Source organism: Bos grunniens, chromosome 11 (genome assembly GCF_055505025.1).
Source record: "Bos grunniens cultivar Pamir isolate PY7600 chromosome 11, Bosgru_T2T1.0, whole genome shotgun sequence".
In the NCBI taxonomy this organism is placed as follows: Eukaryota; Metazoa; Chordata; class Mammalia; order Artiodactyla; family Bovidae; genus Bos; species Bos grunniens.
Window position 1 is genome coordinate 42,287,560 of NC_141175.1, and position 27,201 is coordinate 42,314,760.

At 38.4% G+C, this 27,201-nt stretch overlaps 1 protein-coding gene across 1 annotated transcript; it reads right to left on the reverse strand.

The window, feature by feature from the left end:
- Positions 1–3,997: 3,997 nt before the first annotated feature.
- LOC147362997 (uncharacterized protein C2orf66-like) lies at positions 3,998–4,474 on the reverse strand. The gene has a single exon (XM_086323378.1). The coding sequence runs from the start codon at positions 4,445–4,447 to the stop codon at positions 4,148–4,150; it is 300 nt and encodes a 99-aa protein (XP_086179504.1). The 5' UTR covers positions 4,448–4,474; the 3' UTR covers positions 3,998–4,147.
- Between the last annotated feature and the right edge of the window lie 22,727 nt (positions 4,475–27,201).

The window sequence follows — 27,201 nt, forward strand, 5'->3', positions numbered from 1 at the left end:
ATGCTGAGAAGAAAAGAGAAAAAACATGCTGGGAAAAAAAATACTAAGAAATTCTAACTGAGGGCATCAGAGTGGTGCCAAGGCAGGACAGACTTTATAACATCCAGGAAAGAGTCAGTCTCTGAGGTTTTTATGGCTGGGAAGGAACCCTGATTTAAGACTGAAGTTTCTGACTGTGATATAATAAAAGAGAAAAGATTCATTGATCTACCTAAAATAATCAAAAGCTATGAAAATATATTATACAGTGATTTACATACAGTGACACTGAATACAGGTGAAAGTGAAGTCGCTCAGTCGTGGCCAACTGTTAGTGACCCCATGGACTGCAGCCTACCAGGGTCCTCTGTCCATGGGATTCTCCAGGCAAGAGCACTGGAGTGGGTTGCCATTGCCTTCTCCAATGCATGAAAGTGAAAAGTGAAAAGTGAAAGTGAAGTCTCTCAGTTGTGGCTGACTCTTAGTGACCCCATGGAATGCAGCCTACCAGGCTCCTCCATCCATGGGATTTTCCAGGCAAGAGCACTGGAGTGGGGTGCCATTGCCTTCTCTGAATACAGGTGAAAATATCATTAAACCCCTGAGTGATGAGAAACACCCAAGGTGAACTCTAGAAGTGCCCAACTTTCTACCTTGAGAGACTTTCTAGGTTGTGGGACAGGAAGGAGAAACAGGCAAATCCTGGAGGACTCCTTGAGTTGGGGAGATAGAGCTGAGAGTGTAGGGAGACCAAGGCATCTAGATTTCAGAGAATACTGTAGAGAAGAAATCTGCATAAAGAGAAAGACAGGGATAAAAATGTATCCCATGTTCATGAGTTGGAAGATTTAATAATGCTAAGATGTCAATAGTACTCAAAATGATACACAGATTCAGAGCAATCCCTATCAAAACCCCACTGATGCTTAAATGCATCCTAAAATTCATATGGAGTCTCAAAGAATAGTCAAAACCACCTTGAAAAAGAACACATCACTGGAGTTCTAATACTCTGATTTCAAAACTTATTATAAACTGACAACTATCAAAACAATGTGGTGCTGCCATAAAGATAGATATACAGACCCATGGAATAGAATACCAAGTCCAGAATTAGGTCCTCACATGGATGTGAGAGCTGGACTCTAAAGAAAGCTGAGCATCGAAGAATTGATGCTTTTAAACTGTGGTGTTGGGGAAGACTCCTGAGAGTCCCTTGGATGGCAAGGAGATCCAACCAGTCCATCCTAAAGGTCATCAGTCCTGAGTGTTCATTGGAAGGATTGATGCTGAAGCTGAAACTCCAATACTCTGGCCACCTGATGTGAAGAGTTGACTCATTTGAAAAGACCCTGATGCTGGGAAAGATTGAGGGCAGAAGGAGAAGGGGATGACAGAGGATGAGATGGTTGGATGGCATCAACAACTTGATGGACATGAGTTTGGGTAGACTCTGAGGGTTGGTGATGGACAGGAAGGCCTGGCATGCTGTAGTCCATGGGGTCGCAAAGAGTCGGACATGACTGAGCGACTGAACTGAACTGAAATAAAAAAAACTGCAATGAGATAATACTACATACCTAGTAGAACTGCAAAAAAGTAAAGAAAAAACATGCAAAGTCAAGTGCTGATGAAGTTGTGAAGCCTGGGGAAATTTCATATATAACTGGTGGAAATATAATATGTACACAAAAAAAAGTTCACTATGCACAAATATACAGTATAAATTGGTACTATATAAAAAATTGGCAACTTTTTAAATGAAGTTTAAACATACATTTTTCATTTTACCCAGAATTTTCACTCACAGTTGATTACCTAAAAGGAAAAATCACTTAATTTCACAAAAATACCTTAATGTGAATACCTAGCTGTAATTGACAAAAAATTGGAAACTACTCAGATGTCTTTCAACTAGTGAATGGATGAAAGCACTGTGCTGCAATCCAAACAGTTGAATGTTTAACTATTTAGCAATAAAATGGAACAAAATGTTGAATCACACAACACTGGATGAATCTCAGATTCACTTTGCTTAGTGAGAATATTGAGAACCAAAAGGTTACATATTATGTAACTTGATTTATTTGATATTCTGAAAAAGGCAAAACTATAGTGAACACACTGGTCATAGAAAACAGCCTCTTCCAACAACACAGGAGAGGACTCTACACATGGACATCACCAGATGGTCAATACCAAACTCAGATTGATTATATATTCTTTGCAGCCAAAGATGGAGAAGCTCTATACAGTCAGCACAAACAAGACTGGGAGCTGACTGTGGCTCAGATCATGAACTCCTTATTGCCAAATTCAGACTTAAATTGAGGAAAGGAGGGAAAACCACTGGACCATTCAGGTATGACATAAATCAAATCCTTTACAATTATACAAGGGAAGTGACAAATAGATTCAAGGGATTAGATCTGATAGACAGAATGCCTGAAGAACTATGGACTGAGGTTTGTGACATTGTACAGGAGGCAGTGATCAAGACCATCCCCTAGAAAAAGAAATGCAAAAAGGCAAAATGGTTGTCTGAGGAGGCCTTACAAATAGCTGAGGAAAGAAGAGAAGCTAAAGGCAAAGGAAAAAAGGAAAGATATACCCATTTGAATGCACAGTTCCAAAGAGGAGCAAAGAGAGATAAGAAAGCCTTCCTCAGTGATCAATGCAAAGAAATAGAGGAAAACAATAGAATGGGAAAGACTATGTATTTCTTCAAGAAAATTAGAGATACCAAGGGAATATTTCATGCAAAGATAAGCACAATAAAGGACAGAAGTGGTATGGAAGAAGCATAATAGTAACGTAAGCAGAAGATATTGAGAAGAGGTGGCAAGAATACACAGAAGAACTATACAAAAAAGATCTTCATGACCCAGATAACCACAATGGTGTGATCACTCACCTAAAGCCATACATCCTGGAATGCAAAGTCAAGTGGACCTTAGGAAACATCACTACAAACAAAGTTAGTGGAGTGCACTCAATACGCCAGCAAATTTGGAAAATTCAGCAGTGGCCACAGGACTGGAAAAGGTCATTTTTCATTCCAATTCCAAAGAAAGGCACTGCCAAAAAATGTTCAAACTACTGCACAATTGCCCTCATCTCACACACTAGCAAAGTAATGCAGAGCTGCCACAGGCAAAAAACAGTCTTGCATTTATGCATGCAAGGTCACTTCGGTCGTGGCCACCTCTTTGCAACCCTGTAGACTGTGGCCTGTCAGGCTTCTCTATCAGAGAGGGAGTCCTCAAGGCAAGAGCTGGCCAATATTGGTTGCCATACCCTTCTAGAACACTGTATTTCCTGCTGCTCTAGCCACCAACCCCCATGAGAACCCCTGGAACCTAAGCAACTGTATCACCTCCACACCTGGCCCTCACAGGGGCAAACTCAAGCCCTCCAGGGCAGCCTCAAGAGCTAAACTCCAGAGGATGACCCACACATAGAGGTGGAAATAAAACCACACTTGAAACCCAGGAGCAGTGTAGCTAAGGAAGAAGACCCAAAATCTTCCCACCAGCTGTACAAGCTGCAGATTAAGTCCACATGATTAACCAGGCAGACTCTGTGTCTATAGAATATATAAAAGGCCATTGAGAGCTCCCCCAAAAGAAAATACACTAGTTCTGATAGCTGTGGACATTGGAGGCAAGAACACACAGGAGTAGGACCAGATTAGAATCTGAGCTGCCCCCACAGCAGATCCAGAGATCAGCACAGTGTTGGAGGGCATCCTAGGGAGATGAGGTGGACTGTGACTCCCAGCAAGGGAAAGGATGCTGACAGCAGAGACTCAAGAAAAACATTTATTATTCTTATTTTTTGACTTGTTCTGTAGATTCTTTTTTTTTTTTTTGAAAGGAGTTTCCTTTGACTTTATGGTGTTTTTGTAACCCTTGCAAATATATGCAGTGCTATATTGATATCTATGATTATTGAGTGGGAAAAAAACCATGCACATAAGTCACATATGTCCCAAAGCTCAAACTATTACATGTAAATCTGGAAATACAGAATAAAATCATAACAGACTGATAAAAGTGGAGAGGGAAACACACACAAAAACTTAGCCATGATCAAGACTGAATTTTTCTAATGAGAAGCTTCATCTGTAGTTTTAAAACCACCAGACTTCTGCACTCAGAGGAAACAGTCAGCCTTTGAGGTAATTGGAGAGGGAGTTTTTCTGTTGTTCATAATCTGCAAATGCAGAAGCAATAAGTTCTGACTGGAAAGAGAGAGGCCTGGGATTCTCGTTCATGGAGAAAGTATCTGAAAACCTCCCAAGGTCAAGACCTCTTCGTTTAAAATATGCCTGAAGAGTTCTAAAAAACAGATCTCGGTTTCTAGGAATGTTGAGGGGCTTCCATTTTTCTTCATTTCTCAGCATGACTCCTTGCACAAGCCCAGGTAGCACCAGGGCACCAGCCAGCAGCAGGAATGCTTTGGGCATGGTGGAAGGAAGCTGAGTGAAAGGAAGGATCAATGTAGATTCTTTTGGATTTTTTTCTTTTTCCTTTTTTTGCCCCTCTGTTGTAGTTGTTGATTTTATTGGCACTAAGAAATCCAATTAAGCTATTGAGCTGTTTTTGTCTTTTTTTTTTCAGTCCCATTTTGTATGTTGTCATAAATCTCTGCCTCTACATTGGGCTTTTGCAGTTCTGTGGAGTTTTCCTCCTTTCTTTTTTTCTTTTCACTTTTTTAAATTTTACTTTTTAAAACCTATTATTATTTTTCCTACATTTATGTTTTTGTTTGCCTTTCCTACTATACCTTTCCCCTTGCAGTTAATCTTTAATGTATTTAAATTTTCTTCATCTACCTCTATTTAACTTTGAATATTTGTTCTTTCTTTCTTTTATTTCTTTCCTGTCCTCTAAACATATTTGTTAGTTTTACTTTCATTGCTTTATTCCCTAATTGGCACCTTGATCAGAAAATTACTAAAGCTAATCAGTGAATTTAGCAAAGTTGCAGGATACAAAATCAATACACAGAAATCACTTGCATTTCTATATACTAACAATGAAAAAATCAGAAAGAGAAATTAAGGAATCAATCCCATTCAACATCACAACAAAAGGAGTTAAATATCTAGGAATAAACTTACCTAAGGAGACAAAAGAACTGTACACAGAAAATTATAAGAAACTAATGAAGAAATCAAAAATGATATAAACAGATGGAGATATATTCCATGTTCCTGGGTAGGAAGAATCAATATTGTGAAAATGACTATACTACCAAATGCAATCTACAGATTTAATGTGATCCCTATCAAATTACCAATGACATTTTTCACAGAACTAGAACAAAAAATTTCACAATTCATATGGAAACACAAAAGACCCCGAATAATCAAAGCAGTCTTGAGAAAGAAGAATGGAACTGGAGGAATCGACCTTGCTGACCTGAGATTATACTACAAAGCTACAGTCATCAAGAGAGTATGGTGCTGGCACAAAAACAGAAATATAGACCAGTGGAATAAGATAGAAAGCCCAGAAATAAACCCATGCACCTATGGGTACCTTGTTTTTTGACAAAGGAGGCAAGAATATGCAATGGGGCAAACATAGCCTCTTCAATAAATGGTGCTGGGAAAACTGGATTACATGTAAAAGAATGAAATTGAATGAAAAGAATGAAATTTGAACACCTCCTAACACCATACAAAAACATAAATTCAAATGGATTTAAGACCTACATGTAAGACCAGAAACTATAAAACTCTTAGAGGAAAACATAGGCAGAACACTCAACATAAATCAAAGCAAGATCCTCTATGACCCACCTCCTAGAGTAATGGAAATAAAAACAAAAGTAAACAAGTGGGACCTGATTAAACTTAAAAGCTTTTGCACAACAAAGGAAACTATAAACAAGGTGAAAAGACAACCTTCAGAATGGGAAAAAATAATAGCAAATGAAACAACTGACAAAGAATTAATTTCCAAAATACAAGCAGCTCATACAATTCAATGCCAGAAAAACAACCCAATCAAAAAGTGGAGAAAAGACCTAAACAGACATTTCTCCAAAGAAGACATACAGATGGCTAACGAACACGTGAAAAGATCTTCAATACTGCTCATTATTAGAGAAATGCAAATCAAAACTACAATGAGATATCACCTCACATCAGGCAGAATGACCATCAAAAAGTCTACAAACAATAAATGATGGAGACGGTGTGGAGAAAAGGGAACACTCTTGCACTGTTGGTGGGAATGTAAATTGATACCTCCACTATGGAAGATGGTACAGAGATTCCCTAAAAAACTAGGGATAAAACCACCATATTACCCAGCAATCTCACTCCTAGGCATATACCCTGAGGAAACCAAAATTGAAAGAGACACACGTATCCCATTGTTCATTTCAGCACTATTTACGATAGCTAGAACATGGAAGCAACATAGATGTCCATCAACAGATGAATGGATAAAGAAGTTGTGGTACATATACACAATGGAATGTTACTCAGCCATAAAAAGGAATGCATTTGAGTCAGTTCTAACGAGGTGGATGAACCTAGAGCCTATTATACAGAGTGAAGTGAGTCAGAAAGAGAAAGATAAATACCATATTCTAATGCATATATATGGAATCTAGAAAAATAGAATTGAAGAATTTATTTACAGGGCAACAATGGATAAAGAGACATAGAGAATGGACTTATGGACCTAGGGAGAGGAATGGAGAGGGTGAGATACGTGGGAAGAGTAACATGGACACTTATATTACCATATGTAAAATAGACAGCCAATGGGAATCTGCTATATGGCTCAGGAAACTCAAACGGGGGCTCTGTATCAACCTGGAGAGGTGGGATGGGGAGAGAGATGGGAGGGAGCTTCAAAAAGGTGGGGAGATATATATATATATATCTGATTCATGTTGAGGTTTGACAGAAAACAGCAAAATTCTGTAAAGCAATTATCCTTCAATAAAAAACAAATAAATTACTCTGATAATAAGTGATGTTGAGCATCTTTTCATGTGTTTGTTAGCCATCTGTATGTCTTCTTTGGAGAAATGTCTATTTAGTTCTTTGGCCCATTTTTTGATTGGGTCATTTATTTTTCTGGAGTTGAGCTGTAGGAGTTGCTTGTATATTTTTGAGATTAGTTGTTTGTCGGTTGCTTCATTTGCTATTATTTTCTCCCATTCTGAAGGCTGTCTTTTCACCTTGCTAATAGTTTCCTTTGATGTGCAGAAGCTTTTAAGGTTAATTAGGTCCCATTTGTTTATTCTTGCTTTTATTTCCAATATTCTGGGAGGTGGGTCATAGAGGATCCTGCTGTGATGTATGTCAGAGAGTGTTTTGCCTATGTTCTCCTCTAGGAGTTTTATAGTTTCTGGTCTTACGTTTAGATCTTTAATCCATTTTGAGTTTATTTTTGTGTATGGTGTTAGAAAGTGGTCTAGTTTCATTCTTTTACAAGTGGTTGACCAGATTTCCCAGCACCACTTGTTAAAGAGATTGTCTTTAATCCATTGTATATTCTTGCCTCCTTTGTCAAAGATAAGGTGTCCATATGTGCGTGGATTTATCTCTGGGCTTTCTATTTTATTCCATTGATCAATATTTCTGTCTTTGTGCCAGTACCATACTGTCTTGATAACTGTGGCTTTGTAGTAGAGCCTGAAGTCAGGTAGGTTGATTCCTCCAGTTCCATTCTTCTTTCTCAAGATCGCTTTGGCTATTCGAGGTTTTTTGTATTTCCATACAAATTGTGAAATTATTTGTTCTAGCTCTGTGAAGAATACTGTTGGTAGCTTGATAGGGATTGCATTGAATCTATAAATTGCTTTGGGTAGTATACTCATTTTCACTATATTGATTCTTCCAATCCATGAACATGGTATATTTCTCCATCTATTAGTGTCCTCTTTGATTTCTTTCACCAGTGTTTTATAGTTTTCTATATATAGGTCTTTAGTTTCTTTAGGTAGATATATTCCTAAGTATTTTATTCTTTCCGTTGCAATGGTGAATGGAATTGTTTCTTTAATTTCTCTTTCTGTTTTCTCATTATTAGTGTATAGGAATGCAAGGGATTTCTGTGTGTTGATTTTATATCCTGCAACTTTACTATAGTCATTGATTATTTCTAGTAATTTTCTGGTGGAATCTTTAGGGTTTTCTATGTAGAGGATCATGTCATCTGCAAATAGTGAGAGTTTTACTTCTTCTTTTCCAATTTGGATTCCTTTTATTTCTTTTTCTGCTCTGATTGCTGTGGCCAAAACTTCCAAAACTATGTTGAATAGTAATGGTGAAAGTGGGCACCCTTGTCTTGTTCCTGACTTTAGAGGAAATGCTTTCAATTTTTCACCATTGTGGATAATGTTTGCTGTGGGTTTGTCATATATAGCTTTTATTATGTTGAGGTATGTTCCTTCTATTCCTGCTTTCTGGAGAGTTTTTATCATAAATGGATGTTGAATTTTGTCAAAGGCTTTCTCTGCATCTATTGAGATAATCATATGGTTTTTATTTTTCAATTTGTTAATGTGGTGTATTACATTGATTGTTTTGCGGATATTGAAGAATCCTTGCATCCCTGGGATAAAGCCCACTTGATCATGGTGTATGATCTTTTTAATGTGTTGTTGGATTCTGATAGAGGTACCATTTCACACCAGTCAGAATGGCTGTGATCCAAAAGTCTACAAATAATAAATGCTGGAGAGGGTGTGGAGAAAAGGGAACCCTCTTACACTGTTGGTGGGAATGCAAACTAGTACAGCCACTATGGAGAACAGTGTGGAGATTCCTTAAAAAACTGGAAATAGAACTGCCTTATGATCCAGCAATCCCACTGCTGGGCATACACACTGAGGAAACCAGAAGGGAAAGAGACACGTGTACCCCAATGTTCATCGCAGCACTGTTTATAATAGCCAGGACATGGAAGCAACCTAGTTGTCCATCAGCAGATGAATGGATAAGAAAGCTGTGGTACATATACACAATGGAGTATTACTCAGCCATTAAAAAGAATACATTTGAATCAGTTCTAATGAGGTGGATGAAACTGGAGCCTATTATACAGAGTGAAGTAAGCCAGAAGGAAAAACATAAATACAGTATACTAACGCATATATATGGAATTTAGAAAGATGGTAACAATAACCCAGTGTACGAGACAGCAAAAGAGACACTGATGTATAGATCAGTCTTATGGACTCTGTGGGAGAGGGAGAGGGTGGGAAGATTTGGGAGAATGGCATTGAAACATGTAAAATATCATGTAAGAAATGAGTTGCCAGTCCAGGTTCGATGCATGATACTGGATGCTTGGGGCTAGTGCACTGGGACGACCCAGAGGGATGGTGTGGGGAGGGAGGAGGGAGGAGGGTTTAGGATGGGGAACACATGTATACCTGTGGCAGATTCATTTTGATATTTGGCAAAACTAATACAATTATGTAAAGTTTAAAAATAAAATTAAAAAAAAATAAATTAAAAAAAAAAAAGGAAGCAACAGTTAGAACTGGACATGGAATAACAGACTGTGTCCAAATCGGGAAAGAAGTATGTCAAGGCTGTACATTGTCACCCTGCTTATTTAACTTATATGCAGAACACATCATGCAAAATGCGAGGCTGGATGAAGCACAAGCTGGGATTAAGACTCCTGGGAGAAATGTCAATAACCACAGATACGCAGATTGCACCAACCTCATGGCAGAAAGCAAAGAAGAGCTAAAGAGCCTCTTGATGAAAGGGAAAGAGAAGAGTGAAAAAGTTGGCTTAAAACTCAACATTCAGAAAACTAAGATCATGGCATCTGGTCCCATCACTTCATGGCAAATAGATGGGAAAACAATGGAAACAGTGACAGACTTTATTTTGGGGGCTCCACAATCACTGCAGATGTTGACTGCAGCCTTGAAACTGAAAGACGCTTGCTCCTTGGAAGAAAAGCTATGACCATCCTAGACAGCATATTATAAAGCAAAGACATTACTTTGCTAACAAAGGTCTGTATAGTCAAAGCTGTGGTTTTTCCAGTAGTCATGTATGGATGTGAGAGTTAGACTATAAAAAATGCTGAGTGCCAAAGAGTTGGTGCTTTTGAACTGTGGTGTTGGAGAAGACTCTTGAGAGTCTCTTGGACTGCAAGGAGATCCAACTAGTCCATCCTAAAGGAAATAAGTGCTGAATATTCATTGGAAGGACTGATGCTGAAGCTGATGTGAAGAAGTGACTCATTGGAAAAGACTCTGATGCCGGGAAAGAGTGAATGCAGGAGGAGAAGGGGATGACAGAGGATGAGATCATTGGATGGCATCACTGACTCGATGGACATGAGTTTGAGTAAGCCCTAGGAGTTGCTGATGTACAAGGAAGCCTGGCATGCTGCAGTCCATGGGGTCTCAAAGTGTCGGACATGACTGAGCAATTGAACTGTACTGAACTGATAGTGAAATTACAAAACAGTGGTTGCTAGGAGTAAGACTTGCATAACAAGCTGATTCCAAAGGAGTAGTTTGAAAAAAATTTAGGGAATAATAAAACTATTCTATACCATTATGGTGGTGGATATAACTTTATGCATTTATCAAACCAATGGAACTATCACACTGTCTTCCAATATCTGTATCATTTTACATTTCCACCAGCAGACTATGAAGTTAGAGATTTCTCCAAGTCTTGATCAACATTGTTCCTAATGAATGTGAAGTGATATCTCATTGTGGTTTTGATTTGTATTTTCTTAGATAACTAATGATGTAGGAAATGTTTTTGTGTTCATTGACAGTTGTATGTACACAGTGGCTCAGTAGTAAAGAACCCACCTGCAAAGGAGCCACAGGAGACATGGATTCGATCCTTGAGTTGGGAAGATCCCCTGGGGGATGGCATGGAGTTCCTCCAGTATTCTTGTCTGGAGAATCCCATGGAAAGAGGAGTCTGGTGGGCTACAGTAGGGTCACAAAGAGTCAGACAAGACTGAATTGTCTGAGTATGCAGGCAAGTGTAATAGATATGTATCTTTGAGTGACTATTGATAAAGCTTATTTTTTCCCCCATTAATACACTGTACCAATTGCTTGCCATGATATTAAAGTTCTAGAAAAGAACTAAATATTTATTTTGATTACCACCCTCTTCCAAAGAGTTATTGGAAGTTATTTCAAGAAGAAAGGATACTTGGCAAAACTAATACAATTATGTAAAGTTTAAAAATAAAATAAAATTAGAAAAAAAAAAACCAAAAAAAAACCCCAAAAACAAACAAACGAAAAAAAAAAAACAAAAAAAAAAAAAAAAGAAGAAGAAAGGATATACTGGGATTGAGGGGGAACTACACATAAAAGCTTGTAATCACACCAAAGATAGAGAAAGCCTTTAACTGAGAAAATAGGATATGGAGAAATCAATATTGTCAACACTCAGCACTTGTTATATAAAGACACAAACTGGAAGACACAGACAAAATTCTACAATATAAAAAGCATATTATTGAAGAGAGCTTATTCAAATGTTGGTCATTCAACTTTGAAATAGTATTTATTTACTTAGCTTATCAATATATGTGAAGTAGCTGGGATCTCAATTTTGTTCAAGTTTGAATTGAATTATTATGCAAAGGATCAGAGAAGTATGCTTTATGCTGACTAAAAGCATATTTGCATATTATGCATTTTCTAATAATGGCTCCTATTTTTACCCTCAAGGCAATATTTATAAGCTATATCTTTAGTTTTTAATAGAAAAAAAATCAATAAGCTACTCAAATGGGCTCAGATGGTTAAGAATCTGCCTGCAGTGTAGGAGACCTGCGTTTGATCCCTGGGTTGGGAGGATCCCCTGGAGAAGGGAATGGCAACCCATTCTAGTATTCTTGCCTGGAGAATTCCACGTACAGAGGAACCCGGGAGCAACCATCCATGGGGTCACAAAGAGTTGGACATGACTGAGCAACTAACACACACACACACACACAAGTTACTCAGATAATTTAATAATCTCAGTCCTCCCAGTTCGGTGGAAGGGAAATCAAGTAACACTGAGAAAGATTATAATCAAATAATGGGAATATAAATTTCAAGTCACAGAGAGAAGTTCTGGCAGATATAGATTCTAATATGTGTAGGGCACTCTTTTGACTGCCAAAAGGAACAATTAATTCTTCTGAAAAAATGGAGATTGACTTTAAAAAGATTATTTATAACTTAAAAAATATATAAAGTCTTAAAGTGTATACTAAGATGTTTCAAGGGATCAATTTCTTTTCTTTTTTTTTTAAAGAAAAGCAGGTAGAAGATCTTTTTGAAGGTTATCAGTAAAGCAGTAAGATATTTCCAGGAACCACAATAACCAATGCTTAATCACAGTTTGGAGTTAGAAGAAGCATACTCTTAAAGCTGCACAATGCCTTATGGTTATCTTTGTGTTAGAAAATTTTATTTTTCTGAGTATATATTGCAGGTAAGGGTTAGGACCAAGATCTCTTTCAGCTGCCTCCAAAATTCAAACAGGCTCACCTTAGGCTAGTCATAGCCTTTCATTATCTACAAATATCTCAGTGGAAATTCATAGACAGGAACTTCCCTGGTCATCCAGTGGTTAGGACTTCATGTTTTACTGTTAAGGGCATAGGTTCAATCTCTAGTCAGGGAACTAAGATCCCACAAGCCATGAGGTATGGCCAAAAAAACTGATACATATTCAACAAAATGAGGATAATGGTGACATGTGCTTACTCAGTCATGTCCAACTCTTTGTGACACCATGGCTGTAGTCCACCAGGCAATGGTGACATATTTAGTACCAAATGATCTTTGGCTAGTAAAATAGCCAAGATTTCTCTAATTTGCTTTAAAATCTATCTACATCTAGATTTAACAGATAGATTTAACTTTTGGTAATGGTTCTACTGTATATCTAAAGTATGAGAGTGAATGACAGTCACTGAGTCATGTCTGACTCTCCGCAACCCCATGAACTGTAGCCTGCCAGGCTCCATGGATTTCTCCAGGCAAGAATACTGGAGTGGGTAGCCATTCCTCTCCCCAGGGGATCTTTCCTACCCAGGGATGAACCCAGGTCTCCTGCATTGCAGATAGAGCCACCAGGGAAGCCCATCTAAATTATAAGCCAATCAAAATAATTCTCTGAAGGTTAAATATAAAATTTCTTTGGAGAAGAAAAAAAGCACAAACAGAATCTTTCAGTAAATAAATAAAAGTATTACTCTCAAATTCACAAATACTTTATTTAGAAATATATTGAAGGCGGGGGGAGAAAGGGGCAACAGAGGATGAGATCGTTGGATGGCATCACCGACTCAATGGACATGAGTTAAGAGTGAACTCTGGGAGTTGGTGATGGACAGGGAGGCCTGGTGTGCTGCAGTCCATGGGGTTGCAAAGAGTCGGACACGACTCAGCGACTTAACTGAACTGAACTGAATCAAAACAACATAGTACTGGCTCAAAACAGCCAAACACATCAATGGAACAGAATAGACAGCCTAGAAATAAATGCATCTATAGTCAATTAATTTACAACAAAGGATGCAAGAAGTTATGTTGGAGAAAAGATAGTATCTTCGACAAATGGTGCTGGGAAATCTGAATGACTACATCTTAAAAAATGGGATTAGAACATTTCCTCACACCATATACAAATATAAACTCAAAATGGTATAAAGGCCTAAATGTAAAACCTGAAACCATAGAACTCCTTGAAATCTCCTTGACAATGATCATTTTTTTCTGATCTGTCTCTTAAGGCAATAGAAATAAAAGCAAACATAAACAGCAGAACCTAATTAAACATAAAAGCTTTTGCACAGCAAAGGAAACCATTAACAAAACAAAAAGACAACCTACTGAATGGGAGTAAATATTTGCACATGATAGCTCTTGATAGCTCACACATCTCAATACCAAAAAACCAAACAACCCAACTAAAAAAGTGGGCAGAAGACTTGAACAAATGTTTTTCCAAAAAAGACAAACAGATGGCCAACAGTCACATGAAAAGATACTCAACATCACTAATCATCAGAGAAATGCAAATCAAAACCACAATGAGATATCACTTCACACCTGTTAGAATGAGTAACATCAAAAAGGCCACAAGTAGCAAATGTTGGCAAGGATGTGGAGAAAAGGGAACACTAGAATAATGTTCATGGAAATAGAAATTGGTATAGGTATTATGGAAAACAGTATGGAGTTTCCTCAAAAAACTGCAAATAGAATTACCTTATGATCCAGCAATTTCACTCCCAGGTATATATCAAGAAAAAAAATTAATTTGAAAAGATATATGCACCACAATGTTCATAGCACCATTTTTTCTAATAACTAGGACATGGATGCAACCCGAGTCTCCATCAACAGATGAATGGATACAGAAGATGTGGTTATGTAAATACAATGGAACATTACCCAGCCATAAAATAGAATAAAATTCTGGCACTTGCAGGAATGTGGATGGACTTAGAAAGTATTGCATTTTGTGAAATAAGTCAGAGAAAGACAAATACTATAGAAACCATTTATATGTGGAATCTAAAAAACAAAACAAATAAAAGTATAAAGCAAAACAGGTGCCAACTCATAGATACAGAGGAAAAACTCATGGTTACCAGTGCGGACAAAGAACAAGGGAGGGACAGGATGGTGGTATGGAATTAAGATGAACAGATTACTGTGAATAAAATAGATAAGCAACAGGATATATTGTACAACATAGGGAAAAATAGGCTTTGTTTTGTAACAACTTTAAATGGAGTATAAACTATAAAATTATCAAATTACTATGTCCTACACTTGAAACTAATATAATACTGTAAATCAACCATATTTCAGAAAAAGTAATTCTGAAGATTTGGTAGAGAGCCAAAACTTACATGTATTTCCAAGATATACTTATTTCCAAGTATATCTTGCAAAGGAAAGTGAAAGAAAATGAAGGAAGTGAAAGAAAATAGATTGAATAATGAAAGAGAGTGATTTGGAAGAGTATAATAGTCTTTTAAAATATTTATTTATTTTAGTTTTTGTTTCTGGCTGTGCTGAGTCTTCGTTGCTGCACGTGGGTTTTCTCTAGTTGCAGTGAGCAGGGGCTATTCTCCAGTTGTGGTACACGGGCTTCTCATTATGGTGACTTCTCTTACTGCAGAGCACGGGATCTAGCGTGCTCAGGTAATTGCAGGGGCTGAGTTGCCACATGGCTTGTGGGATCTTCCCATACCAAGGATGCAACCCACGTCTTCTGCATTGGCAGGTGGATTCTCAACCACTGGACCACCAGGGAAGTAGTTTCAATGCAAATGTGTTCTTTTCTAGAAGACTAACACAACCTTTTTCTTCTTGAAAAATGAAGTGAAAATGTTAGTTGCTCAGTTGTGTCTGACTCTTTGTGATCTCAACTGCAGCTTGCCAGGCTCCTCTGTCCATGGAATTCTCCAGGCAGCAATATTGGAGTGGGTAACTGCCGGGAGCCGGCAAATTGCATATTGAGTGCATATTGCATATTGAGTGCAGCACTTTCCACAGCATCATCTTTCAGGATCTGGAATAGCTCAACTGGAATTCTATCACTGCCGGGAGCCAGCGTGAGGAGCTCCACCCATGACAAAGGTCATGAGGAAGGAGGCTCGGCATACGCAAAGGCGGGATCAAGCCTCAGGAGTCCCCCTGGAAATTCTCGAGCATCTACCCCCAAAACCAGAGTCTGCCTACTTTCTGCTTTGTGCTTTCACCTACACCTCTGACTTTACGGGGGGCTGTCCCCCACGACCTCTCTCTGAAAAAAGAGTTAGCTTACAGCTCCAGTTAATAATTCCTGGGTATGACAGTGTTTCAACCTACAAACTCCTTTGAAAATCCTCTAGCCTGCCTGAATAGGTTTTTCCGGCCACATGTGATTGTTCAGAGCCTCCCAACTGTGAGAGGCAGGAGATGTTCTAAACTGTCTAAACACAGAGTCCTTTGAGTAGTTAAAAGATTGATTAGAAATTGTATTGGTGAAAGGTTTTTTCACTTATTGGGCCAATGTTTGCTGCTGTCTCCATACTCCTTACCTACTGTGTCCTTGGCAGTGTATTGATTGATATAATGGGTGTATAGAAATGTAAGTAGTAGCCTCAATGTTTGTAACCTTGGACCCTTGAGTTAATTCTTTTCTTGATTGAGCCCACCTCACCTTTGCACTATAGGAATGCAGCTTTGTTCAATGCTTTTTTGGAGGCTGGTGCCTGACTTTGAAATAATCACCTTTAGAGAAAGATAAGTTTCTTAAAATGTTAACAGGCCTCCTGGCCAGAAGATGATGTAAATCACCTGAACTTTTGCATATGATAATTTTGAAAGCCTGGCTTCGATTAGAACCAGGAGTTGCTGTCCTTGCCTGAATCTACCCCTTCCCCCATTATCCTCTATGCACAACTTAAGGTATAAAAACTACTTTGGAAAATAAAGTGCGGACCTTGTTCACTAAAACTTGGTCTCCCCATGTCGCTCTCTCTCCCAAATTCTGGCTGAGTCTCCATCTGGAGCGCGGAACCCGCCATGCTTGCTAATTATGCCTGGGCTTCTAAGATCCGACTGGGGAGGCCTCAGTGTCTCCTCTCCTTCAGGAGAACGGAAGGATGCCTGCGGCCTACGTAAGTGGTGCAAACTTCTTGTCTTGAAGTTTTATTGGTCTCCCGCGTAAACCAAGCTACTCAGCCTCTTTTCTCCACTGAATTTTCCTACTGAGCTATCCTCAGTCTATTACTCTTTATATCTTTGATAAATATTTAAATAAATAGGTCGCCTATGCCGTCTCTCCTTCGAATATCCTGGATCAGCCGGGGCTGGACCCCGGCAGGTAGCCATTTCCTTCTCCTGGGGATTGTCCCAACCCAGGGAGCGAACCCAGGTCTTATGGATTGCAGGAGGATTCTTCACTGTCTAAGCCACCAGGGAAACCCAAACCTTTCTCTTAAGGCTTCACAATTCAAAGGTTTTGTTTCAGTTTTCCTTTAGTAATTTCTACTTTTGATTCTCACACTTCTATTAAGGCTAAGACTAAAAAGTATTCGCTCTGGGTAGCATGTTCCATTTTGCTTTATATCTCTCTTTATTTATCTATCTCTGTCTTTTTATGTTTCTCATCTCTCTCTTTTAGCATTTCTCACTTTTTTCTTTACTTCACTGAAAGCCAAAGTCTTGCCCATTTTATTTTTTTTTTAATTTAATTTTATTTTTAAATTTTACAATATTGTATTAGTTTTGCCAAATATCGAAATGAATCCGCCACAGGTATACCTGTGTTCCCCATCCTAAACCCTCCTCCCTCCTCCCTCCCCATACCCTCCCTATGGGTCATCCCAGTGCACCAGCCCCAAGCATCCAGTATTGTGCATCGAACCTGGACTGGCAACTCGTTTCATACATGATATTATACATGTTTCAATGCCATTCTCCCAAATCTCCCCACCCTCTCCCTTTCCCACAGAGTCCATAATACTGATCTATACATCAGTGTCTCTTTTGCTGTCTCGTACACAGGGTTATTGTTACCACCTTTCTAAATTCCATATATATGCGTTAGTATACTGTATTAGTGTTTTTCTTTCTGGCTTACTTCACTCTGTATAATAGGCTCCAGTTTCATCCACCTCATTAGAACTGATTCAAATGTATTCTTTTTAATGGCTGAGTAATACTCCATTGTGTATATGTACCACAGCTTTCTTATCCATTCATCTGCTGATGGACAACTAGGTTGCTTCCATGTCCTGGCTATTATAAACAGTGCTGCGATGAACATTGGGGTACACATGTCTCTTTCCCTTCTGGTTTCCTCAGTGTGTATGCCCAGCAGTAGGATTGCTGGATCATAAGGCAGTTCTATTTCCAGTTTTTAAAGGAATCTCCACACTGTTCTCCATAGTGGCTGTACTAGTTTGCATTCCCACCAACAGTGTAAGAGGGTTCCCTTTTCTCCACACCCTCTCCAGCATTTATTGCTTGTAGACTTTTGGATCGCAGCCATTCTGACTGGTGTGAAATGGTACCTCATAGTGCTTTTGATTTGCATTTCTCTGATAATGAGTGATGTTGAGCACCTTTTCATGTGTTTGTTAGCCATCTGTATGTCTTCTTTGGAGAATTGTATATTTAGTTCTTTGGCCCATTTTTTGATTGGGTCATTTATTTTTCTGGAGTTGAGCTGTAGGAGTTGCTTGTATATTTTTTAGATTAGTTGTTTGTCAGTTGTTTCATTTGCTTTTATACTAATAAGAACTAAATCATTACTATCTACACTTTCTCCCAGCTCAGATGTTTGTGAGGATATACTGAAACCTATTTAGAAACATTTCCTTTCTTCTCTCTTCCTACACTTTCTTCCTTTCTTTCCTCATTCCCTTCCTCTCTCCTTCCTTCTTTCCTTTCTTCCTTCCTTTTAAATTGGAAATCTATAGACCCAAGGGAGATGAGAAAGCAACAGTCATTATGTGGGCATATGAGTGCACACTTCCACTGGAAGTGGAAGTGACAAATAGATTCAAGGGATTAGATTTGATAGACAGAGTGCCTGAAAACTATGGACAGAAGTTCATGACATTGTACAAGAGGCAGTGGTCAAGACCACCCCCTAGAAAAAGAAATGCAAAAAGGCACAATGGTTGTCTGAGGAGGCCTTACAAATAGCTGAGAAAAGAAGAGAAGCTAAAGGCAAAGGAAAGAAAGAAAGATATACCCATTTGAATGCAGAGTTCCAAAGAGTAGCAATGAGAGATAAGACTTCCTCAGCAATCAATGCAAAGAAATAGAGGAAAACAATAGAATGGGAAAGACTAGAGATCTCTTCAAGAAAATTAGAGATACCAAGGGAACATTTCATGTAAAGATAGGCACAAAAAAGGACAGAAATGTTATGGACCTAATAAAAGCAGAAGATATAAGAATAGGTGGCAAGAATACACAGAAGAACTGTACAAAAAATATCTTCATGACCCAGATAATCACAATGGTGTGATCACTCACCTAGAGCCAGACATCCTGGAATGTGAAGTCAAGTTGTCCTTAGGAAGCATCACTATGAACAAAGCTAGTGGAGGTGATGGAATTCCAGTTGAGCTATTTCAAATTCTAAAAGATGATGCTGTGAAAGCACTGTACTCAATACACCAGTAAATTTGGAAAACTCAATAGTGGCCACAGGACTGGAAAAGGTCAGTTTTCATTCCAATTCCAAAGGAAGGTAGTACCCAAAAATGTTCAAACTGTCGCACAATTGCCCTCATCTCACACGCTAGCAAAGTAATGTTCAAAATTCTCCAAGCCAGGCTTCAACAGTATGTGAACTGTGAGCTTCCAGATGTCCAAGCTGGATTTAGAAAAGGCAGAGGAACCAGAGATCAAGTTGTCAACATCCGTTGAATTATCAAAAAAGCAAGAGAGTTCAGAAAAAATCTACTTCCGCTTTAATGACCATACCAAAGCCTTTGACTGTGTGGATCACAACAAACTGTGGAAAATTCTTAAAGCAATGGGAAAACCACACCACCTGATGTGCCTCCTGAGAAATGCACGTGCAGGTCAAGAAGCAACAGTTGGACCTGGACATGGAGCTACAGACTGTTTCCAAATCAGGAAAGGAGTATGTTAAGGCTGTATATTTTCACCCTGCTTATTTAACTTATATGTAGAATACATCATGCAAAATGCCAGGCTGGATGAAGCACCAGCTGAGATCAAGATTGCTGGGAGAAATATCAATAACCTCAGATACGCAGATTGCACCACCCGCATGGCAGAAAGCAAAGAAGAGCTAAAGAGCCTCCTGATGAAAGTGAAAGAGGAGAGTGAAAAAGTTGGCTTAAAGCTTAATATTCAGAAAACGAAGATCATGGCATCTGGTCCCATCACTTCATGGCGAATAGATGGGGAAACAGTGGAAACAGTGTCAGACTTTATTTTTTGGGCTCCGCAGTCACTGCAGATGGTGACTACAGCCTTGAAATTTAAAGATGTTTGCTCCTTGGAAGAAAAGCTATGACCATCCTAGACAGCATTTTAAAAAGCAGAGACATTACTTTGCCAACAAAGGTCTGTCTAGTCAAGGCTATGGTTTTTCCAGTAGTCATGTACACATGTGAGAATTCGACCATAAAGAAAGCTGAGCACCGAAGAATTGATGCTTTTGAACTGTGGTGTTGGAGAAGACTCTTGAGAGTCTTTTGGACTGCAAGGAGATCCAGCCAGTCAATCCTAAAGGAAATCAGTCCTGAATATTCATTGGAAGGACTGATGCTGAAATTGAAACTCCAATCCTTTGGCCACCTGATGCGAAGAACTGACTCATTGGAAAAGACCCTGGTGCTGGGAAAGATTGAAATTGGGAGGAGAAGGGGATGACAGAGGATGAGATTGTGGGATTGCATCACCGACTCAATGAACACGAGTTTGAGTAGGCTTGGGGAGTTGGTGATGGACAGGGAACCCTGCCGTGCTGCAGTCCATGGGGTCACAAAGAGTTGGACATGACTGAGATACTGAACTGAACTGATGAGTGTGCACACATTAAAAAAGGAACTTAAGCAAGAAAGCAGTCAGCGGATTCAGATGTGTGTTACACACAGGGACTTGCACATGCAAATAATTATGTTGAGGATACTAGGAGTCAGTGTTCTCACCATCAGAAATAGGAGATAGGAATACAGAAAGGAAGAAAGTAAAATAAACCCTGTAGTTTTGTACTGGAAATGAAGAGCTTAGTATAAACTCTCTACAATATGTACAATTTCCTAGTGCTGTCCACTAAGGGAGACTAAGGTGGTGGCAACCCAGTAGCCATAGCACACTTATCACCCAACTGTTGATTTCTGCTTGGAAAAAGACTGATTCGAGGGAAAAACTAGATATACTGAAATAACTCTGGGGACCAGAAAGTAAGAAAAGGCTTAAACAAGGATAAAATCATGTCAAAAGAATGTAGATATTTTCTTGAAGGAGTCCTCATTGGCTAAACCTGGGACAATTTCAGTATACCAATAAATATTTATAGTAGGAGATCATAATAATTAGAATAAAATAGGAATCTGCATGTTTATACTGATATAAATGAATAAATAGCTTCACCTTACCATAAAACGTTAACTAATAAATGAGATCAATACTATTATTTCAATTTTACAGATAAGGAAACAGAAGCAAACTGTGGCTTAGAAAAGTTAATCAACTTTCTCATTGTCACATAACTAGTAAGTGTTATCAGTTCAGTTCAGTTCAGTTCAGTCGCTCAGTCGTGTCCGACTCTTTGCAACCCCATGAATCGCAGCATGCCAGGCATCCCTGTCCATCACCAACTCCCAGAGTTCACTCAGACTCATGTCCATCGAGTCAGTGATGCCATCCAGCCATCTCATCCTCTGTTATCCTCTTCTCCTCCTGCCCCCAATCCCTCCCAGCGTCAGAGTCTTTTCCAGTGAGTCAGCTCTTCGCATGAGGTGGCCAAAGTACTGGAGTTTCAGCTTTAGCATCATTCCTTCCAAAGAAATCCCAGGGCTGATCTCCTTCAGAATGGACTGGTTGGATCTCCTTGCAGTCCAAGGGACTCTCAAGAGTCTTCTCCAACACCACAGTTCAAAAGCATCAATTCTTCGGCGCTCAGCCTTCTTCACAGTCCAACTCTCACATCCATACATGACCACAGGAAAAACCATAGCTTTGACTAGACGAACCTTTGTGGGCAAAGTAATGTCTCTAATTTTGAATATGCTATCTAGGTTGGTCATAACTTTCCTTCCAAGGAGTAAGCGTCTTTTAATTTCATGGCTGCAGTCACCATCTGTAGTGATTTTGGAGCCCCAAAAAATAAAGTCTGACACTTTTTCCACTGTTTCCCTATTTCCCATGAAGTGATGGGACCAGATGCAGGCCTAAATCTGTCTGACTCTAGAGTCCAAGTCTTAACCAGTACATTTTGTTTTATATTTCTGATCTTAGGACTTTCAAAGCAAGTTTAGATTTCCTGGCCCAGTTGTTGGCTTTCTCTGGAGATTTGGCAACCAGCCCAGTAATGTAATGAAGCTGTGGGTCAGTAGCCATCATTATAAACTAAGCCCACCTTTCATCTTTTCCCGAGACACTCTTTTGGGTCTTACTCTGTACTGCTGTCCCCAACTTCTGTTTCAAATGCTGTGACTGAACAATTTATACCCATAACATTTTCCAGGTTTGGATTTGGTTTTTAGGAGTTGGAATTACTGTTGATGTGATTTCTTTATTAAGAGCTCAACAAAATCTTTTTTTGAGAGAACTCAGCAGATACCAAATTCATGCCCCACATCCCCATGGCTCCCAAAGAGTAGAACCAGCCAGCAACTCAGACGACAGACAATATTTTGTAACAGACTCTCAGTGAGCTTTGTATAAGACACCAGATGCCAGCCAAAGACAACCTCTCCTCATGTCTCCCATGCTTGAATTTTCCTTTCTAATAACAGTAAAAGGTTTGCAGGCATAGAAATATTAAAAATAAAGTTAGACTTGTTCAAAACAAGTTCACTTTTGAAATAGAGCAAATTAGATGTAGTCTGGAGTTTTGATACTCTTTAACTGGCTGGCTAGCTAAGACTTGGCACCCATACAGCACAATAAGTACTGACATATAAGGAAAGTTCTTTAAGTTTGATCACATGATCCTTAAACCCACCAACTGACACCAGACACTTGCCCTTCTCTATGACACAATTTGACAATTGCCTGTGTTTCCTACTCTGAAATATTGATATTCTAAGCCAAATATGTGAGACAATTAGTCATGGACTTTGTTCCTCTTTGACTTCGTATGTTAAAGGTAGATCTATGAATGCTAATAATTATAATTGTGGGTCTTGGTGTACAACACTAATGATACAGTATCACATAGCCTAGTTTTATAACATTACAAAAATAGAGTTCTTAGCCAAAACCCACCAGGACTAGATTAAGAAACTGTGGGGTGCTGGACACTAAGGAATTTGCCAATTTCCCCTTCCTCTATTCCTCTTTTCAATTACATAATAGATTATTCCTAAAACAAGAAAATATTTATGATTCACAGTGTAAAACCAAAATAACTACAATGCAAGTAAAGTGTAAACCACAAATCAAATATAATGTTTCCACAGAAGGTCCAGTTTGATCATAAGTGATGCATACATTAGAATGTAAAGTATCTTTATGGGGTTTATATAAACATTTGCCTTACAGTGAAGTCTGAATACTTGAAAGTAGCTATCTTCAATGTGTGACTTATAAGTTCAGGTAATAGTTTTTTCTCCACACCTGATGGGCAGGTTACAGATGAGACCCAGATGATGATTTCTCTTTTGTGTATGTTTATCTCCTGGAAGGATACTTTTGTTTAAAAAAAAAAACAATTCAACTGAGTACATTTTAAAGATCTTATTGGCTTCATTGTACTGTCTTTGAATCAGAGAGCTGCTGCTGTTGCTGCTGCTGGTGCTAAGTCGCTTCAGTCGTGTCCGACTCTGTGCGACCCCATAGACGTCAGCCCACGAGGCTCCCCCATCCCTGGGATTCTCCAGGCAAGAACACTGGAGTGGGTTGCCATTGCGTTCTCCAATGCATGAAAGTGAAAAGTGAAAGTGAAGTCGCTCAGTCGTGTCCAACTCTTCGCGACCCCATGGACTGCAGCCTACCAGGCTCCTCTGTCCATGAGATTTTCCAGGCAAGAGTACTGGAGTGGGGTGCCATTGCCTTCTCCAGAATCAGATAGCACCAACCAGCAAATAGAAAGGAGTACCAAGGAGCTGAACAAAACAACAGACTTTTAGAGGCAGAAGGGAGCAGGAGCAAGGAAATTGCACTAGCAAACAGTGGATTGACTGAGTAATATTCCATTCTATTTATATGTGTGCCATGTCTTTATTAATTCACCCATCAATGGGCATTTAGTTCAGCCATAAAAAAGAATGAAATCATGTCATTTGCAGCAACATGGATGGATCTAGGTAATATCATACTGAGTGAATTAACGTAGAGAAAGACAAATATCATATGATATCACTTATATGTGAAATCTAAAAATGATACATATGAACCTATTTCCAAATAAGTCTCTGAGAATTCCTGATGTAGGTCTTATGTGCCTTGTATTGCCACATCACAATGTGGAGACCCTGCTCCATGTTCAGTCCTTTACCTTCCCCTGAAGTGCCTCCAGATCAAAATAGATTTTTACTAACAGTAGAGGCTAGAGGTGTACGTGTGTCGAAAGAGATGCTTAACACCTCAAAACAGTAACAAAAAAAATCTTAACATTGAATGTATTTGACTTCCAAATTCTTAAAAGTCTCTTGACCGTACCTTCCACCGGGAATGTCTTGGAAACCCTCTCCTCTCAAACCCTGGCTTGCTGCTACATTCTGATTCTCTCTTTCTAATCTACCCTTGTCTTTCTAACTTCTAACTGCTCTTTCCATCTCAGGCTGCCAAACACTCAATATGTATGTGTTATTATAGAGATTAATTTATTTCTTTGCTCTTCTCCTGTATCTTTCAGGCTATGCATTATGCATGTTGGCATATTTTTTTTCATTTTTTAATCATGATAAAATACATATAACACAAAATTAAGCGTCTTAACCATTTCTAAGTGTACAGATCGGTGGTGTTAAGTAAATTCATATTGCCATCCAACCATCACCAATATTTTTTATAACCAAATGACCAAACAGCAAAAATTTAAGCCACAATAAAACTCTTCACTATAAGAGAACATGAATAGTTATTAAATATGTGTGTATATACACAAATACAGTTTGTGTGAGAATACATACACATGTGCACATACAAACTGCCCTTGACACCTACAGCATACGTGTCTCCTTTCCAAATGTATTAGGGCCTCCTTTGGCTGGTCTTCCTGTCACTTAAAAACAACTGATAAGTTTTATAGTTTGTTATACCATCCCTCCAAAAAGAGTTCATCATATAAACCATGGCTGATAATGAACATTTAAAGGTGTTTAAGATTTCAAGGACAGATGGACAGATGGGGGAGAGTTATAGTACATATCACTTGCCATATTTACCCCCAGGTTACCTAAGCACCTTCCTCTTTCCCCAACATTTAAATCCTTATGACAGATACAACCTCCTTGCTACGTTGTTCTTTCTCATACTCTCTTCTGTCTTATTGTCCCTTGTGGTTCTCGCCCCTTTCCTAGTGTCTACATCTACTCTTGTTTTCTTCCCTTACTCTTTCTTCTCCAAGTCTTCTAACCTTTTTATAATTTAGTGTGTTCTCGGTTCCTTTCATTTGAGTCACCACCTATCACTGTGCTCATTATAATAAAGGGGCTTTTGTTTTTCAGAATTAATGGCAAGGGATTATAAATTGTAACAATATCTCTTAGATTTAACATTTATAAAGTGAGAAGGCATCAAGATTTCAAGTGCCCATACCATTTGTCTGTTATATTAGTAAATACACTAGCAATTACTCTTAGGAATTTATTCTTCAATGTATCCTTAAATATACATGCACGCGTGATTTATGTACAAGGTTATTTATTGGAGCATTTTTTTAAATATATAAAGATGGAGAAAACATGAGAGCCTATTAAAAAGGGATAATCGAGCAATGTACGTGTATACACAAGAATTGTGTGTGGCATCAGAAAAAATTGAGGAAAAACATGTTTAAATGATAAGATTTCCAAGGTATAATACTAAGTGAGAAATCAAGGCACAGAAGAGTTTACATAGTATGTCATTATTTGAAAAATATATATCAATTTTTTTCTGCTTTTGTATACATGAAATAGTTCTCTGTAAGAGTAAGCAGGAAATTAATAACAATGGGTTAGAGATGAAACCTTCTGGGACCTTTATGGTGTGGATTAGATCCATATATATTAAACTTTATGCCCTAAAAACAAAGAAAACACATTCGTTTCCTCTAATACCTATGAAAATAGTGACTATGGGATAGCATTTAAAAATAGTAAAAATGTATGCATATAAATTATTTTATGAAGCAAATATATCACATTAAAGATTTAAAATGAATAAAAAAGAACAGAGCAGATCAATATGCCTTATGAATATACAAGTAAACCTAAATGATATATTATTAGAGGGAATTTAACATTGTGTGAAAAGAATACATATTCCTGACCAAGTGGGATTATTACAAGGGTGCAACAATGCTGTCCTGCATCAATATATTAAATGGGAGAAATGATAAGCAGCTCTACAAGTGTTGACAAAGCATTTAAAATTTTTTATATGAACTTTTGATTGAAAAAATGAACCACTTGTAAAAGAATGAAACCAGACCAATTTCTAACACCATACACAAAAATAAACTCAAAATGGATTAAAGATCTAAATGTAAGACCAGAAACTATAAAAATCCTAGAGGAGAACATAGGCAAAACACTCTCCAACATACATTACAGCAGGATCCTCTATGACCCACCTCCCAGAATATTGGAAATAAAAGCAAAAATAAACAAATGGGACCTAATTAAACTTAAAAGCTTCTGCACAACAAAGGAAGCTATAAGCAAGGTGAAAAGACAGCCTTCAGAATGGGAGAAAATAATAGCAAATGAAGCAACAGACAAACAACTAATCTCAAAAATATACAAGCAACTCCTACAGCTCAACTCCAGAAAAATAAATGACCCAATCAAAAAATGGGCCAAAGAACTAAATAGACATTTCTCCAAAGAAGACATACAGATGGCTAACAAACACATGAAAAGATGCTCAACATCACTCATTATCAGAGAAATGCAAGTCAAAAGCACTATGAGGTACCATTTCACGCTAGTCAGAATGGCTGCGATCCAAAAGTCTACAAGCAATAAATGCTGGAGAGGGTGTGGAGAAAAGGGAACCCTCTTACACTGTTGGTGGGAATACAAACTAGTACAGCCACTATGGAGAACAGTGTGGAGATTCCTTAAAAAACTGGAAATAGAACTGCCTTATGATCCAGCAATCCTACTGCTGGGCATACACACTGAGGAAACCAGAATTGAAAGAAACACGTGTACCCCAATGTTCATCACAGCAGTGTTTATAATAACTAGGACATGGAAGCAACCTAGATGTCCATCAGCAGATGAATGGATAAGAAAGCTGTGGTACATATACACAATGGAGTATTACTCAGCCATTAAAAGAATACATTTGAGTCAGTTCTAATGAGGTGGATGA

Coding starts and splice junctions, on each gene's coding strand:
- LOC147362997 (XM_086323378.1), bottom strand. CDS start 4,447: ATGCCCAAAGCATTCCTGCTGCTGGCTGGTGCCCTGGTGCTACCTGGG.